This window comes from Somniosus microcephalus, unplaced genomic scaffold (assembly GCF_052327205.1).
Source record: "Somniosus microcephalus isolate GS21.2 unplaced genomic scaffold, FLI_Smic_1.0 unresolved_chr1, whole genome shotgun sequence".
NCBI classification, from domain to species: domain Eukaryota; kingdom Metazoa; phylum Chordata; class Chondrichthyes; order Squaliformes; family Somniosidae; genus Somniosus; species Somniosus microcephalus.
This window is the reverse complement of record NW_028225179.1, coordinates 107,395,964-107,412,540: the sequence shown is the minus strand read 5'-3', so window position 1 is coordinate 107,412,540 and position 16,577 is coordinate 107,395,964. Positions and strand designations below refer to the sequence as shown.

The 16,577-nt window shown below is 52.4% G+C and overlaps 1 protein-coding gene across 1 annotated transcript in view; it reads right to left on the bottom strand.

Annotated features, from left to right (window-relative positions):
• LOC147095695 (zinc-binding protein A33-like) overlaps positions 1-16,577 on the bottom strand; it is a 66,486-nt gene that overhangs the window by 18,271 nt on the left and 31,638 nt on the right. The window contains exons 4-5 of the mRNA XM_085974745.1: positions 2,879-2,901; positions 2,455-2,570 (exon numbers count right to left, since the gene is read on the bottom strand). Coding sequence (XP_085830871.1) covers positions 2,455-2,570; positions 2,879-2,901 — 139 coding nt within the window. The remainder of the gene's footprint in view (positions 1-2,454; positions 2,571-2,878; positions 2,902-16,577) is intronic.

The following is a 16,577-nucleotide window of genomic DNA, read 5'->3' as shown; positions in this document are numbered from 1 at the left end:
GGGCGAATCAATATGAAATAGAATATAAAGGCACGAAACAGCATGGGAACGCTGATGGGCTATCGCGCCTGCCACTGCCTACTGTGGAGGAAGCACCAGCAGTGGACCCTATCGAGATATTTTATTCGTCAATAATTGAACGATTGCCAGTAACAAACGCGGATATAGAGAAGGAGACCCGAAATGATCCGACGCTGTCGCGGGTATATGAATTGAAGGTGAGGGGATGGCCAACACATGGCGACTCACTGTTGCCAGCATTCTCATCCAGAAGAGAACAGCTGTCAGTATGCCAGGGGACAGTGATGTGTGGATCCAGAGTGGTGATTCCACCCAAGTTAAGGGAGAGAGTGCTAAATGAGCTACATGAAGGTCATCTGGGGGGAGTGAAAATGAAAAGCCTTGCTAGGGCTTATGTGTGGTGGCCGGGAATCGATCAACAAATCGAAGACCTAACTAAGAGCTGCTTAGGATGCCAGAAGGTCCAAAATGCACCACCACATGCCCCTCTACACCCATGGGAGTGGCCCTCCTCTCCATGGCAACGGGTGCATATTGATTTCGCTGGTCCATTCATGGACTCAATGTTCTTAATAGCAGTGGATGCTCATTCAAAGTGGCCTGAGGTGATAAAAATGTCTTCAACCACTACAGAGAAAACGATTGCAGTCCTACGGACCATATTTGCCAGAAACGGTTTGCCAGAACAGATTTGCTCTGATAATGGACCACAGTTTGTGTCCGACGAGTTCCAAAAATTTATGAGAAGGAATGGGGTAAGGCATTACACATCCGCCCCGTATCATCCAGCCACAAATAGATTGGCTGAGAGGTTCGTACAAACCTTTAAGAAGGCGATAAAGGCCATGTGCGACGATGAAATTCCACTACAGCATAAGATGGACAATTTCTTATTAGCCTACCGAATCGCGACACATGCAGTTACCAACCAGACCCCGGCCATGATGTTCTTTAACCGAAGGTTGAGATCTCGTCTGGACTTGCTCAGACCAAATGTGCGAAGAAATGTTGAGGACAAACAATTCCAGCACATCAATGAGAAGCCGACAAGGAGCTTCAATGTAGGGCAACCAGTCTTGGCCCGTGACTATCGAACAGAGAAATGGCAACCCGGAACGATATGTACAAGGCAGGGGCCATTAATGTACACAGTGGATGTCGGGGAGAACATTGTGAGACGCCACGTCGATCAGATCTTACCGTCACAGGAACGCGTCAACCCCATGTCTCGAGTACCTGGGGATGAACCCGACATACCGGTAGCATCTACCTCAGACCCAGTAGCAGTGGAACCCGATGAACTACCCGATGAAAAGGAGTCAGAATCGCCTCTGCACCAAGAACAAGAACCTCCGGAAAGGCGCTATCCCGAAAGGGTCAGGAAGCCGCCCCAAAGACTGAATCTATAAATGGACTTTTGTTGTTTAATGTACATGTTAAAAATGTTAATTGTTATTTTAATATTAGGGGTACTACTAATCTAAAAGGGGAGGAATTGTAGTGTATGTGCCTTTAAGTCAGGACTACTTTTACAGCTCCTGTATACTGTAGTACCGGTAGTGACCACACCGGTATATAAGCTTTGCGCATGCCTCTGTGTATCCCCAGTCGTGAGACTACCCTTCTCCAGTAAAGACCTGTTTATTGTTGATATACAGCATCCGTGTGATTATTTTATAACAGCATATCCTCTGAATCACGGATCCAACAGGCAGCACTCTTGCCTCGGAGTCAGAAGGTTGAGGGTTCATAGTCCCACTCCAGAGACTTGAGCACAAAAATCTAGGCTGGCAGTGCTGAGGGAGTGCTGCACTGTCGGAGGTACTGCCTTTTGGATGAGACATTAAACAAAGGCCCTATCTGCTCTCAGGTGGATGTAAAAGATCCCACGGTCACTATTCAAAGAAGAGCAGGGGAGTTCTCCCCAGTGACCTGGGGCCTATAGTTATCCTTCAACCAACATCACTAAAATTACATGATCTGGCCATTATCACATTGCTGTTTGTGGGAGCTTGCTGTGCCCAAATTGGCTGCCGCATTTCCCACATTACAACAGAGACTCCACTTCAAAAAAGTACTTCATTGGCTGTAAAGTGCTTTGGGACGTGCTGAGATTGTGAATGATGTTATATAAAGGCCGGCCGTCCGGCCAGCCAGGAGAGCGTTGGATGAGTCGAGTCCGGAGGTGAAGGAACAGAGTGGGCAGCGGGCCCACAGTGACCCGGTAACCCGCCTGCCACGGGCCAGCTCCTGCCAGTGACACGGAGCCTCAGGTAACTGGACCACGAAGGGTCGGCGAATGCTCGACCAAACGGCTCCATTCCCTCGGCACACACGCTGACTGACCAGCCAGCCGCGCGCTCGCCGGCCCGGTCGGATTTTACCTCGGCTTTTCAGCGGCTGCAGTATTTCTTTTGCCGGCAACTTGTTTACCTGGGCCGATGCTGCTCCTCATTTCTTTCCACACTCGGTACTGGAGGGGCCCTTTGAACAGCCCCAGGGACGGCTTCGCAGAGACCACGGTGGGGCGCCGAATCTCCTCGAGGGGCCTGCACACATTAACAGCACAGAAGGTGAGTCGGTAACTGGAGGGCATAAGTTCCGCAAGAATACGCAAGAACACCGAGGTTAGGGGACCTTTTATTAATGCAGGTGGTTGTTAGGACATGGATGGAGCTACTAGAGACAGTGAGGGGAGCAGAACCTGTAATGACTTTCAACAGGGCAGAGAAATGGTTTGTTCCTTCAGAGAGCCAGCACAGCGGGGGGATGGGCTGAATGGCCTCCCTCTGTGCAGTCGGTCGTGTGCTATGATTCTGTGGAATACAATGAACAGATCGCATACTGTTATACGCACCTCTCTCTCAGCCAATTGATTTCCTGAAAGAAAAGAACAAAACCTTAGATGTTTCTGGTAGTTAAGTCATGAGTAGCCAATGGGTGTGAGATTGGAGATGGGCGCAGGCGCAAGGCAGGTGTTGTCCCATCGCTCGGCCCGTTATACTCTCCGCCCGATATTCAGCCCCATTTACTTCAATATATATAGCGGGCGTGGCCTCTCACAGGCGGTAAATGTGATTCTGCCCGTGTCCCCCAGTGAGTTGGGAGCTCAGTGCACTGGGGGAGGTGCTGGGAACATCCTGACAGACCCAGCATCATCAAACCACCTGCAAACTCACTCACTCACTCACACACACACACACATTCACACACTCAGTCACTGAGTCACTCACTCACACACACATACACACAGATTCACACACTCTCACACTTTCACACACGTACTTACATTCACACACACAAATACACACACTCAAACTCATACACTCACTCAAACACACACACTTAAACACTGACAAACACACACTCACACACAGACACACACACACACTCACATACAAACACAAGCACACACACTCACAATTTTTTAAAAATTTGTTTTTATGGGATGTGGGTGTCGCTGGCAAGGCCAGCATTTATTGCCCATCCCTAATTGCCCTTGAGAAGGTGGTGGTGAGCTGCCTTCTTGAACCGCTGCAGTCCGTGTGGTGAAGGTGCACCCACAGTGCTGTTAGGGAGGGAGTTCCAGGATTTTGACCCAGCGACGATGAAGGATTGGCGATGTACTTCTAAGTCAGGATGGTGTGTGACTTGGAGGGGTACTTGGAGGTGGTGTTGTTCCCATGCGCCTGCTGCCCTTGTCCTTCTAGGTGGAAGAGGTCGTGGGTCTGGGAAGCGCTGCCGAAGAAGCCTTGGCGAGTTGCTGCAGTGCATCTTGTAGATGGTACACACTGCAGCCACGGTACACCGGTGGTGGAGGGAGTGAATGTTTAAGGTGGTGGATGGGGTGCAGATCAAGTGGGCTGCTTTGTCCATGCACTCACACTCGCACTCACACACACTCACACTCACATTCACATTCACACTCACTCCCAGACCCACATTAACACCAGAACAGTCCGCATCACAGAAATCCCAAGTGTGATATTTTCAGTTGCAAGTCACATCCTTGAGGTCTCTCACACTTAAAAATAAACATAAGAGCATAAGAAATAGGAGCAGGAGAAGGCCATTCGGCCCTTCGAGCCTGCTCCACCATTCAATAAGATCATGGCTGATCTTCTGCCTCAACTCCATTTACCGGCCCTATCGCCATATCCCTTGATGCCCTTACTAGTCAGAAATCTATCGACTTCTGTTATGAATATGCCCAATGACTGAGCCTCCACCGTCCTCTGGGGTAGAGAATTCCAAAGATTCACCACCCTCTGTGTGAAGAAATTTCTTCTCATCTCAGTCCTGAATGGCCGACCCTTTATCCTGAGGCTGTGGCCCCTGGTTCTAGACTCCCCAGCCAAGGGAAACATTCTCCCAGCATCCATCCTATCAAGCCCTGTAATAATTTGTATGCTTCAATGAGATCCCCTCTCATTCTTCTGAATTCAAGAGAATACAGGCCTAGTTTACTCAATCTCTTCTCATACGACAGCCCTGCCATCCCAGGAATCAATCTCGTGAACCTTCGTTGCACACAGCAAAAGAGAGCAAAGCTTCATCGGTGACAGGGCCTGTGGGGAGTGGGCCTGTGACAATAGACCCTTCCTCACTTCTCCTCCTTTCAATGTCATGCTCCATTTCTCTCACTTCTTTTTCTTTCTCTGACTCCTTCTCTCTGTTTGTCTTTTTCTTTCACAGCCCAGCTAACTATGGGATTTGCCATGTTTTTCTCTCATTTTTCTAAGCGCGAGAAAGCAAGACACAGCTATGGATGCAGAGCTATCCCAGCAATCACTGCAGCGCGGAGCATCCTCTATTAAATCTACAGGCTCTGTAGTTTCAATCGAGGAATCTTAGAATGATACAGCACAGGAGGCCGCCATTCGGCCCTTCGCGCCTGTGCTGGCTCTTTGAAGGAGCTCTCCAGTTAGTCCCACTCCTCTGCTCTTTCCCCACAGCCCTACAATTTTTCCTTTTCAAGTATTGATCCAATTCCCTTTTGAAAGTCACTATTGAATCAGCTTCCACCGCCCTTTCAGGCAGTGCATTCCAGATCACAACAACTCGCTGTGTTAAAAAGATTCTCCTCATCTCCCCCTCTGATTCTTTCCTCAATTATCTTAACTCTGCGTCCTCTGGTTACCGACCCTCCTCCCACAGGGAACAGTTTCTCCCTGTCTACCTTCTCAAAAACCCCTCCTAATTTTGAACACCTCTATTAAATCTCCTCTTAACCTTCTCTGCTCTAAGGAGAACAATCCCAGCTTCTCCAGACAACTGAAGTCCCTCATAGAATCATAGACTGGTTACAGCACGGGAGAAGGCCATTTGGCCCGTTGAGCCTGTGCCGGCTCTCTGCAAGAGCACTTCAGCAAGTCCCACTCCACCGCCCTTTCCCCGTAGCCTTGCAAATTGTTTTTCCTTCAGGTACGTATCCAATTCCCTTTTGAAAGCCGTGATTGAATCTGCCTCCAGCACCCTTTCAGGCAGTGCATTCCATATTCTAACCACTCGCTGTGTAAAAAAGTTTTTCCTCATGTCGCCTTTGGTTCTTTTGCCAATCACCTTAAATCTGGGTCCTCTGGTTCTCGACCCTTCCGCCAATGGGAACAGTTTCTCTCTATCTACTCCGTCCAGACCCCTCATGATTTTGAACACCTCTATCAAATCTGCTCTCAATCTTCTCTGCTCCAAGGAGAACAACCCCAGCTTCTCCAGTCTATCAACGCAACTGAAGTCGCTCATCCCTGGAATCATTCTCGTAAATCTTTTCTGCACCTTCTCTAAAGCCTTCCATCCTTCCTAAAGTGCGGTGCCCAGAATTGGACACAGTACTCCAGTTGGGGCCGAACCAGGTTCATCATAACTTCCTTCCTTTTGTACTCTATACCTCTATTTATGAAGCCCAGGATCTCGTGTGCTTTTATAACTACTTTCTCAACTTGCCCTGCCACCTTCAATGATTTGTGCACATATACCTCCAGGTCTCACTGTTCATTTAGGATTGGACCTTTTAGTTTATATTTCCTCTCTACATTCTTTCTACCAAAATGTATCACCTCGCACTTTTCGCCGTCCCTGGTACCACTCTAGTAAATCTCCTCTGCACCCTCCCCAAGGACATGGCATCCTTCCTAAACCAGTGGTTATAAAGGTTCAGCATAACCTCCTTGCTTGTGCACCCCTATGCCTCTATGAATGATGGCACCACCAGTATGGATGCAGGGCTATCCCAGAAGTCATTGCAGCACAGAAAGTCCTCTATTAAATCTACAGCCTCTGTACTGTCGGAGGTGGTGCCACTGGTGATCGCTACGTAGAGTGTAGGCTGGCCCTCGAGCGATGCACTGTCACTCGGATGAGACGTTAAACCAAGGCCCCGACTGCCGACTCAGGTGGACGTAATAGATCCCACGGCACTATTCGAAGAAGAGCAGGAGGGGGGGAGGTGGGGGGGGGGGGGGGGCGGAGTTCTCCCCAGTATCCTGGGACCAATTTTTAATCCCTTAACTATCATCATTAAAGCAGGTTATCCGGTCATTATCTCATTGCAGTTTGTGGGAGCTTGCTGTGCGTAAATTGGCTGCCGTGTTTCCCACAGTACAACAGTGACTACACTCCAAAAGTACTTCATTGGCTGTAAAACGCTTTGGGACATCCTGAAGTCGAGAAAGGCGCTATATAAATGCAAGTCTTTCTTTCTTATTTGGCGTACATTCTAAATCATTTCTGTTAACAGCAGCAACTTGAGATATGGGGACATTTCTGGGAATGTGGTTTTGAACTTTAAATGTTAAGCTCTGGGGAGAAAAATTGAGTCGCACCCCCTTTGGGGCGCTAGCTTCGCCAGGGTGCTACTTTTAGCGCCCCTGGGGCTGAAATTCACCGGTAACACACCAAGAGGGAAGCGGTACTGCAGGCCTTCCTCCCCTTCTTAAAGGGGAGGGGCCAAGCGCAGCAAGACCCGGGGCCCAGCTAGGCCACCAGGGTCACTCGAGAAGTGCCGGGCTCACGGAACACAGCCGGTACCCCGTGGGAGGCACTGCAGAGGAGGCCGGGGACGGCAACGGGGGCAGGTGCTGGCAGGAGGTCAGCAACAAAAATGGCCGCCCGGCACCTTCCCTTTAATTTGCGCTGCCCCGGCCGCAGGTAGGCCCCCCGACCCCGCGGGGCCCTAACGGTTACTGGCGCCGCTAACCTCCCGCTGAATTTCACGGGAGGCGTTGGCCGTACCACGCCCAGGCGCTAGTTGCTTTGCGCCCCCTTAGCACCCTCTTAGGGCCCCAATGGGAGGCGCAAAGCAACCGAATTTTTAGGCCTATGTTTACACCTACGGTGCCCGAAGACAATAAGCATGGGCCACCCTCTGGTACAGTCCCTGTTGACCTTGGCTTGCCTCTCAATGGAAACTATCGGATCCCCCAACACTAACGCCCCTTGACTTCAGGAGCAACACAAAAATTAAACAGCCTTGGACGGCAGTTCACCGGCCAGGTGTGAGCCCCTGCCGGTGGTGTCGGGACCTCCGAAAACCGTGCACAAAGTCCTGGCTCAGTGGTGTAATGAACCGCCCGGATGCAATACCGACCCCCGACTATCCCCGGCCCGCTTCCCGCTCTGTGCTGAGTCCGCGGCTCCCAGCCGCCTGCAGGTGTGCCTCAACAACAACAACTTGTATTTATACAGCGCCTGTAACATAGTAAAACGTCCCGAGAGGCCTCACAGGGGCGATTATCAAACAAAATTTGACACTGAGCCACATAGGGGGATTTTCGGACAGGCGACCAAAAGCTTGGTCAAAGAGGTAGGTTTTAAGGAGGGTCTTAAAGGAGGAGAGGGAGAGAGGTGGAGAGCTTTAGGGAGGGAATTCCAGAGCTTAGGGCCTAGGTACGGCTGCCAATGGTGGATGCGCAAGAGGCTAGAATTGGAGGAGCGCAGAGATCTCAGAGGGTTATAGAGCTGGAGGAGGTTACAGAGTTAGGGAAGGGGCGAGGCTATGGAGGGATTTGAAAACAAGGATGAGAATTTTGAAATCGAGGCGTTGCCGGGCCGGGAGCCAGTGTAGGTCAGTGAGCACAGGGGATGATGGGACAACGGGACTTGGTGTGAGTTAGGACACGGACAGCCGAGTTTTGGATTAGCTCAAGTTTATGGAGGGTGGAAGATGGGAGGCCAACCAGGAGTGCGTTGGAATAGTTGAGTCCAGAAGTAACAAAGGCATGGGTGAGGATTTCAGCGGTGGATGAGCTGAGGCCTCGGCTCCCTGTCCAGCCAGGATTGCCACTGCGATGCCACCCACAGCCCAATATTTTGCTGTCATCACTGTCTGGGATTTTGGGAGTTTCTGATATGGATCGTTTCGGTGCCTGTTCTTAAGGAGGACTAAGTGCGGTCAGTGAAGCGGGGATTGTCAGGGCGATGCTCGCCCAGGCACCGTGAGATGGATAAAGGAATGGACTTGAAACCCTGGATTAGCAGGGCAAATATTCGGTGAAAGAGCAGAACCTGGTTAAAAATACAAACAGCAAGCGAAGGATAACTCATGTGCTGCTAATGCAATCAAAACTAAATAGCAGGTAGACTAACTTGGGACCGAGAGCCTACCAAGGAACGGACCACTGTATCGAAACACCAGTGGAGCAAACGACTATGGGAACTTGACCGAAATAGCTCAAAGTTCGAAAGGTATCACAGATCTTGCTATTGCTCCAAACAGCCTTGAGAAAGACTGCGTGCTTTCGAAGGACACTGACTGCTAATAATAAGAGATTAAAAACAAGGTTAAAGATAAGTCCTGGGGGACCAGAAGAAATTCCAGCTGTTCTGCCCAGCAACAAACTCGGGGAAAAAAGACATAAAAGCACAGGTGCACCATGGGTTTTAGGAGAGCACAAGAGACGGTCAAAGAGGAAGTCGTCAACAAAATATTAACCCTTTCATCTCCCGGAGCAGAGGAACTGATCACTCTGAAAATAGAATAAAGAGTAGTCAGCACGGATTTGAAAAGGGATGCTCATGCTTGACCAACCTCAGTGAATTCTTTGCAGTAGGGTAGGATAAACGATACAGGGATGGATAAAGGAAAAAAGGGAACCTTATGACAGATACCGAGTGCTCAATACTGCAGAAACCCTAGAGGTGTATGGAAAGTGCAGGGCTGAAATTAAAAAGGAAATTAGGAAAGCAAAGAGAGGGCATGAAAAATATTGGCAAGTAAAATCAAGGAAAGCCCAAAGATGTTTTATAAATACATTAAGAGCAAGAGAATAATTAAAGTGAGAGCAGGTCCTATTAGGGACCATAAAGGTAACCTATGTGTGGAAGCGGAAGACATGGGTATAGTTCTTAATGAATACTTTGCGTCTGTTTTCACATGAGAGGGATGATGCAGACATTGCAATCAGGGAGGCGGAGTGTGAAATATTAAATGAAATAAACTTAGTGAAAGAGGAAGTATTAAGGGGTTTAGCATCTTTGAAAGCGGATCAATCCCCAGGCCTGGATGAAATGTATCCCAGACAGAGAAGTAAGAGAGGAAAGAGCAGAGGCTCTGACCATCATTTTCCAATCCTCTCTGGCTACAGGTGTAGTCCCGGAGGACTGGAGGACTGCTAACGTGGTACCGTTGTTTAAAAAGAGAGAAAGGGATAGACCGAGTAATTACAGGCCAGTCAGGTAAAATTATTGGAAAAAATTCTGAGGGAGCGTATTAATCTTCATTTAGAAAGACACGGATTAATCAGGGGCAGTCAGCACGGATTTGTTAAAGGAACGTCGTGTCTGACTAACGATTGAATTTTTTGAGGAGGTAACAAGGAGGGTCGATGAGGGTAGTGCATTTGATGTAGTGTATATGGATTTTAGCAAGGCTTTGATAAGGTCCCACATGGCAGACTGGTCATGAAAGTAAAAGCCCATGGGATCCAGGGCAAAGTGGCAAGTTAGATCCAAAATTGGCTCAGAGGCAGGAAACAAAGGTCAATGGGTGTTTTTGTGACTGGAAAGCTGTTTCCAGTGGGGTTCCGCAGGGCTCAATACTAGGTCCTTTGCTTTTTGTGGTATATATCGATGGTTTGGACTTGAATGTAGGAAGTATGATTAAGAAGTTTATAAATCTTACAAAAATTGGTCATGTGGTTGATAATGAAGAAGAAAGCTGCAGACTGCAGGAAGATATCAATGGACTGGTCAGGTGGGCAGAACAGTGGCAAATTAAATTCAATCTGGAGAAGTCTGAGGTAATACATTTGGGAAGGGCTAACAAGGCAAGGGAATACACTATGGGGCAGAAATTCCTCCCCAAACGCGTGAGTACGGAAGGGGTACTCACGCGTCTGGCCGGAGGAAATGCCGGTTTTCAGCATGCACAGCGCATGCGCTGAAAACCGGCATTTCCTCTCCTCTAACCCAAGAGTTGAAGAGGCTAGCGCGTGCGCTGTAGGGGGCAGCGCGTGCGTCTTGGATTTCCTCTGTTTTGGGGGATTTGCGCACGTGTAAAGGCCTCCGGTCTTTACGCTTGTAAAAAAGCACACGTAAGTATTTATTTTTACAGGTAAGTGGTGTTTTATTGCAGTTTAGAATTTTTTTTTCCACAGGTTTATTATTTTAAAGAATCTACAATAAGGTAAGTTTAGTTTTAGACCCTTTTTATTAAAAATTTATTAAAAAAATAAAAAAAATTGTTTAAATTATTTTTTTAAACTTATTTATACTTAATTTAATGATTGGGATGTTTTTTAAATTTTTATTTAAAGTTTAAATAGTGTTTTGGGCCCCTGTAGTTTTCATGAGTTTGACAGTTCTTACTCTCAAACTCATGAATGAACCTTCCCCTCCCCTGATTGGTTGTACAGTGCTCACCTGATCCCAGCCGGCACATCGCACTAACTACGCCGTTGGATCAGGTAAGCACTGCGCGCTGACATCTGAACCGGGCCTGTGACAGGAAATGAAAGCAGGCCCGGGCTTCAGATGTCAGCGCGCAGGGTGAGTGCAGATTGGGGGCTTGCACGCGCGGCAAGCCCCCAACACCAAGTTCTGGGCCATTAAGTGGTAGGACACTGAGAAGTACAGAATATCAGAGGGACCTTGGAGTGCATGTCCACAGATCCCAGAAGGTAGCAGGACAGGTAGATAAGGTGGTTAAGAAGGCATATGGGATACTTGCCTTTATTAGCCGAGGCATCTTCTATATATATAAACGGATTGTTCTGTTTGTCTGTCTGTCCTTCTGTCTGTCTGTCCTTCTGTCTGTCTGTCCTCACGTGTGCGTCTGTCCGGCTATGCGCTCGAAAGTTAGAGCGTACCTACGTGTGCGTTACGTCGAAAGAAAGCTTACCTTTCCGAAACGGTCGTAAGTGTATTTACGTTTCGGCCGGACAAAAATCGCGCCAGCGGTATCCGAAAAACGTTCAAAATTCCGCTCATTAGCATCTCATTATCCGCTCATTAGCGACAGAGTGACCTCGAGGTCGACCAATCGTACGCCGGGTTCCTGGCGTGTGCGGCCGGGCCCTCCTACGGTCGAGTGACGGGACGATTGACCAATCCTACGCTTCGGTGACCTGACGGTCGACCAATCGGTGCGTGTGTGGGCGGGCCTTATCGTTCTGAACCGAGGTGAGTCGCCGCCATCTTGATTCCAAACTTTTCCTTTCTTTTTCCCACTTTCTGCATCTTTAAAAAAAATGTTGCTTTTAAAACACATATTGTTTTTAAAAAAAGTTAATCACTTTCTAAATCTTTTATCTAATCTCATTAATTTTCCTACCTTTCCCGATTTTTCCAGGTAGGCCTCGAAGCCTCGGCCACTCCTCCGCACCCACGCCCGAGCTAGGCCCCAGTCAACAAGCGGCCCCCGATCGCCGCCATCTTAGTAAAGGCTGGTGCGGTGGTGGCGGCACGGAGCTCCGCGGAGCAGGAGCGCGGCGGCGTCTAACTCTCCCCCCCCCCCCCAGTCTGTCTCTCTCTCTCTTCCCCGCGCCTCCTGAATGCGTGGGGGAAGAGGCCCGGGGCACCGTGGCCGCTTTCGGAGACTTCAACTCTGTGACAGGTGAGGAGGGTCTTTGTTCACTTTGGGCGGCGGGCGGTTTCCCCGGGTGCTGATTCCTGCCGGTGTGGGTGTGGGGCCGGAGCCCAGCTCTTATCTTGCCCCGGAGAGCGGGCGGACGGTGGGGCCTGGAGTAGCAAATCGGGCACCGGCACCAAGATGATTTCTATACAGAGCCTGAGCGGCCAGCGAGCTCGCAGACAAAAAACGGCAGAAGAAAAACTGAGAACGGTAGAGGGGAACAGACGTCAGAGAGACAGAGAAATAGGGAGGGAGGAGAGGGAGAGGGGCAGGGAGGGAGAGGGAGGCGAGAGAGGGTGGGGGGAGGAGGGAGGCGAGAGAGGGTGGGGGAGGAGGAGGGAGGCGAGAGAGGGTGGGGGGAGGAGGGAGGCGAAGAGAGGGTGGGGGGGAGGAGGGAGGCGAGAGAGGGTGGGGGGAGGAGGGAGGCGAGAGAGGGTGGGGGGAGGAGGGAGGCGGAGAGGGTGGGGGGAGGAGGGAGGCGGAGAGGGTGGGGGGGAGGAGGGAGGCGGAGAGGGTGGGGGGAGGAGGGAGGCGGAGAGGGTGGGGGGAGGAGGGAGGCGGAGAGGGTGGGGGGAGGAGGGAGGCGGAGAGGGTGGGGAGGGGGGGGAGAGGTGGGGAGGAGGGAGGCGGAGAGGGTGGGGGGAGGAGGGAGGCGGAGAGGGTGGGGGGAGGAGGGAGGCGGAGAGGGTGGGGGGAGGAGGGAGGCGGAGAGGGTGGGGGGAGGAGGGAGGCGGAGAGGGTGGGGGGAGGAGGGAGGCGGAGAGGGTGGGGGGAGGAGGGAGGCGGAGAGGGTGGGGGGAGGAGGGAGGCGGAGAGGGTGGGGGGGAGGAGGGAGGCGGAGAGGGTGGGGGGAGGAGGGAGGCGGAGAGGGTGGGGGGAGGAGGGAGGCGGAGAGGGTGGGGGGGAGGAGGGAGGCGGAGAGGGTGGGGGAGGAGGGAGGCGGAGAGGGTGGGGGGAGGAGGGAGGCGGAGAGGGTGGGGGGAGGAGGGAGGCGGAGAGGGTGGGGGGAGGAGGGAGGCGGAGAGGGGTGGGGGGAGGAGGGAGGCGGAGAGGGTGGGGGGAGGAGGGAGGCGGAGAGGGTGGGGGGGGAGGGGAGGCGGAGAGGGTGGGGGGAGGAGGGGAGGCGGAGAGGGTGGGGGGAGGAGGAGGGAGGCGGAGAGGGTGGGGGAGGGAGGGGAGGGGGAGAGGGTGGGGGGAGGAGGGAGGGGGAGAGGGTGGGGGGAGGAGGGAGGGGAGAGAGGGTGGGGGAGGAGGGAGGGAGAGAGAGGGTGGGGGGGAGGAGGGAGGGAGAGAGGGTGGGGGGAGGAGGGAGGGGAGAGAGGGTGGGGGGGAGGAGGGAGGGAGAGAGGGTGGGGGGAGGAGGGAGGGAGAGAGGGTGGGGGGAGGAGGGAGGAGAGAGAGGTGGGGGGAGGAGGGAGGGAGAGAGGTGGGGGGAGGAGGGAGGGAGAGAGGGTGGGGGGAGGAGGGAGGGAGAGAGGGTGGGGGGAGGAGGGAGGGAGAGAGGGTGGGGGGAGGAGGGAGGGAGAGAGGGTGGGGGGAGGAGGGAGGGAGAGAGGGTGGGGGGAGGAGGGAGGGAGAGAGGGTGGGGGGAGGAGGGAGGGAGAGAGGGTGGGGGGAGGAGGGAGGGAGAGAGGGTGGGGGGAGGAGGGAGGGAGAGAGGGTGGGGGGAGGAGGGAGGGAGAGAGAGGGTGGGGGGAGGAGGGAGGGAGAGAGAGGGTGGGGGGAGGAGGGAGGGAGAGAGGGTGGGGGGAGGAGGGAGGGAGAGAGGGTGGGGGAGAGGGAGGAGAGGAGGGGAGGGGAGGAGAGGGTGGGGGAGGAGGGAGGGAGAGGGTGGGGGGAGGAGGGAGGGAGAGAGGGTGGGGGGAGGAGGGAGGGAGTGAGGGTGGGGGAGGAGGGAGGGAGAGGGTGGGGGGAGGAGGGAGGGAGAGAGGGTGGGGGGAGGAGGGAGGGAGAAAGGGTGGGGGGGAGGAGGGAGGGAGAGAGGGTGGGGGAGGAGGGAGGGAGAGAGGGTGGGGGGAGGAGGGAGGGAGAGAGGGTGGGGGGAGGAGGGAGGGAGAGAGGGTGGGGGGAGGAGGAGGGAGAGAGGGTGGGGGGAGGAGGGAGTGAGACAGGGTGGGCGGAGGAGGGGGTGAGAGGGTGGGGGGAGGAGGGAGGGTGGGGGGAGGAGAGAGGGAGAGGGGGAGGGAGAGAGAGTAAAGCAGGGAGAGACAGGGGGAGGGAGAGAGAGGGGGAGGGAGGGAGAGATGGGGGAGGGAGAGAGAGGGAAAGAGTGAGGGGGTGGGACAGGGAGGGAATGGGACAGGGAGGGAAAGAGTGAGGGGGTGCGACAGGGAGGGAGAGCTTACCTTCTTCCTTCCTTCGCAGGGGTCCATCGGGCCACCATCCCCCCCCGTCGCTCTCTCTCTTCCCCCCCAGTCGCTCTCTCTCTTCCCCCCCAGTCGCTCTCTCTCTTCCCCCCCAGTCGCTCGCTCTCTTCCCCCCCAGTCGCTCTCTCTCTTCCCCCCCAGTCGCTCTCTCTCTTCCCCCCCAGTCGCTCTCTCTCTTCCCCCCCAGTCGCTCTCTCTCTTCCCCCCCCAGTCGCTCTCTCTCTTCCCCCCCCAGTCGCTCTCTCTCTTCCCCCCCAGTCGCTCTCTCTCTTCCCCCCCAGTCGCTCTCTCTCTCTCCCAACAACAACATGCCCTCAAGAGACCCTCGGCACCGCCGGGCACTTTAGCTAGTAGAATATAAGAGCAGGGAGGTTATGCTTGAACTGTATAAAACACTAATTAGGCCACAGCTGGAATATAGCATGCAGTTCTGGTCACCACATTACAGGAAGGATGTGATTGCACTAGAGAGGGTGCAGAGGAGATTTACAAGGATGTTGCCTGGGCTGGGGAATTTTAGCTATGAGGGAAGATTGGATGGGCTGGGGTTGTTTTCTTTGGAACAGAGGAGGCTGAGGGGAGACCTAATTGAGGTGTATAAAATTATGAGGGGCCTAGATAGAGTGGATAGGAGGGACCTATTTCCCTTAGCAGAAGGGTCAATACCAGGGGGCATAAATTTAAAGTAATTTGTCGGAGGTTTAGAGGGGATTTGAGGAGAAGTTTTTTCACCCAGAGGATGGTGGGTGTCTGGAACTCACTGCCTGAAAGGGTGGGAGAGGCAGAGACCCTCATCACATTTAATAAGTACTTGGATAGGCACCTGAAGTGCCGCAACCTACAAGGCTATGGACCAAGTGCTGGAAAGTGGGATTAGGCTGGATGGCTTTTTGTCTGCTGTCACGGACACGATGGGCCGAATGGCCTCCTTCTGTGCCGTAAATTCTATGATTCTGTGAAGTAACAGAAAGAGTAGCTAAGGGTAATGCAGCAGACATAATATATTTTGATTTCCAAAAGGGCTTCGATAAGGTATCGCATAGTAGACTCATGAATAAGGTGGAGTCAGGGGACAAGTAGCAGAATGGATAGCAAGCTGGCTACAAAACAGAAAACAGAGAGTCGGGTTAGAGATAGTTACTCAGATTGGCAAAAGGCAGGAAGTGGTGTTCCACAAGGATCGGTGCTGGGACCACTGTTGTTCACCATTTGGACCCGGGAACCGGAAGTACAATTTCAAAATTTGCGGACGACACCAAATTGGGGGAGATTGTTAATACAGAGGAGGACTGTGACAAAATACATGAGGGCATTAATAAACTTGCAGAATAGGCATGTAATTGGCAAATTAACCTCAATATAGGTAATGTTTTGATGTAATGTTTTCCTGACTGACCTGTTTGGACACCATTTACACCTTTGATTGCTGTGATTATCTCTCTGCCGAGGTGTGATAAATGGCAGTTAGAAAGATTACCTGTAAACATCTGACATTATTCTCTGACTATATAAGCTGTGTCTTTATGCATCTCTCCACTTCACCTGACGAAGGAGCAGTGCTCCGAAAGCTTGTGATTCCAAATAAAGCTGTTGGACTATAACCTGGTGTTGTGTGATTTCTTACATTTCCCCTTATTAAAAGGGAGAGGCCTGGCGCAGTGCATCCCGGCGCCCAGCTGGGCCACCAGGGATCGAGAGTGCCGGCAAACGAGCTTCACGGGGGCCGGGGACTGCAACGGGGGCAGGTGCTGGCAGGCGGCCAGCAACAAGAATGGGTGCCCGCCACCTCCCCTTTAACTAGCGCCGCCCTGCCGCAGGTAGGCCCCACTGACCCCGATGGACAGAGCGTCCGGTGGTAAGTTGGGGGGCGCCACACAATATTACAGCCGGGGCGCGAGCGGGAGCAAATCAACTGAATTTAGCCCCCTTAGTGTCTTGTTTGATTCTTACCTTTTGTAACCGAAAGAGTTATAAACCCTAGAACTTGCACTTGAGGTAATGGATCTTTGGCCAAGGTATCAGAGGGGCAACAGTGCCTCTCTAACTGTACTCCAGTTAGGAGTCAGCACCTTTAGAAGAGGAGGCGGGAAATCTGTAATCTTCTTTTAACGGATCCTTAATAT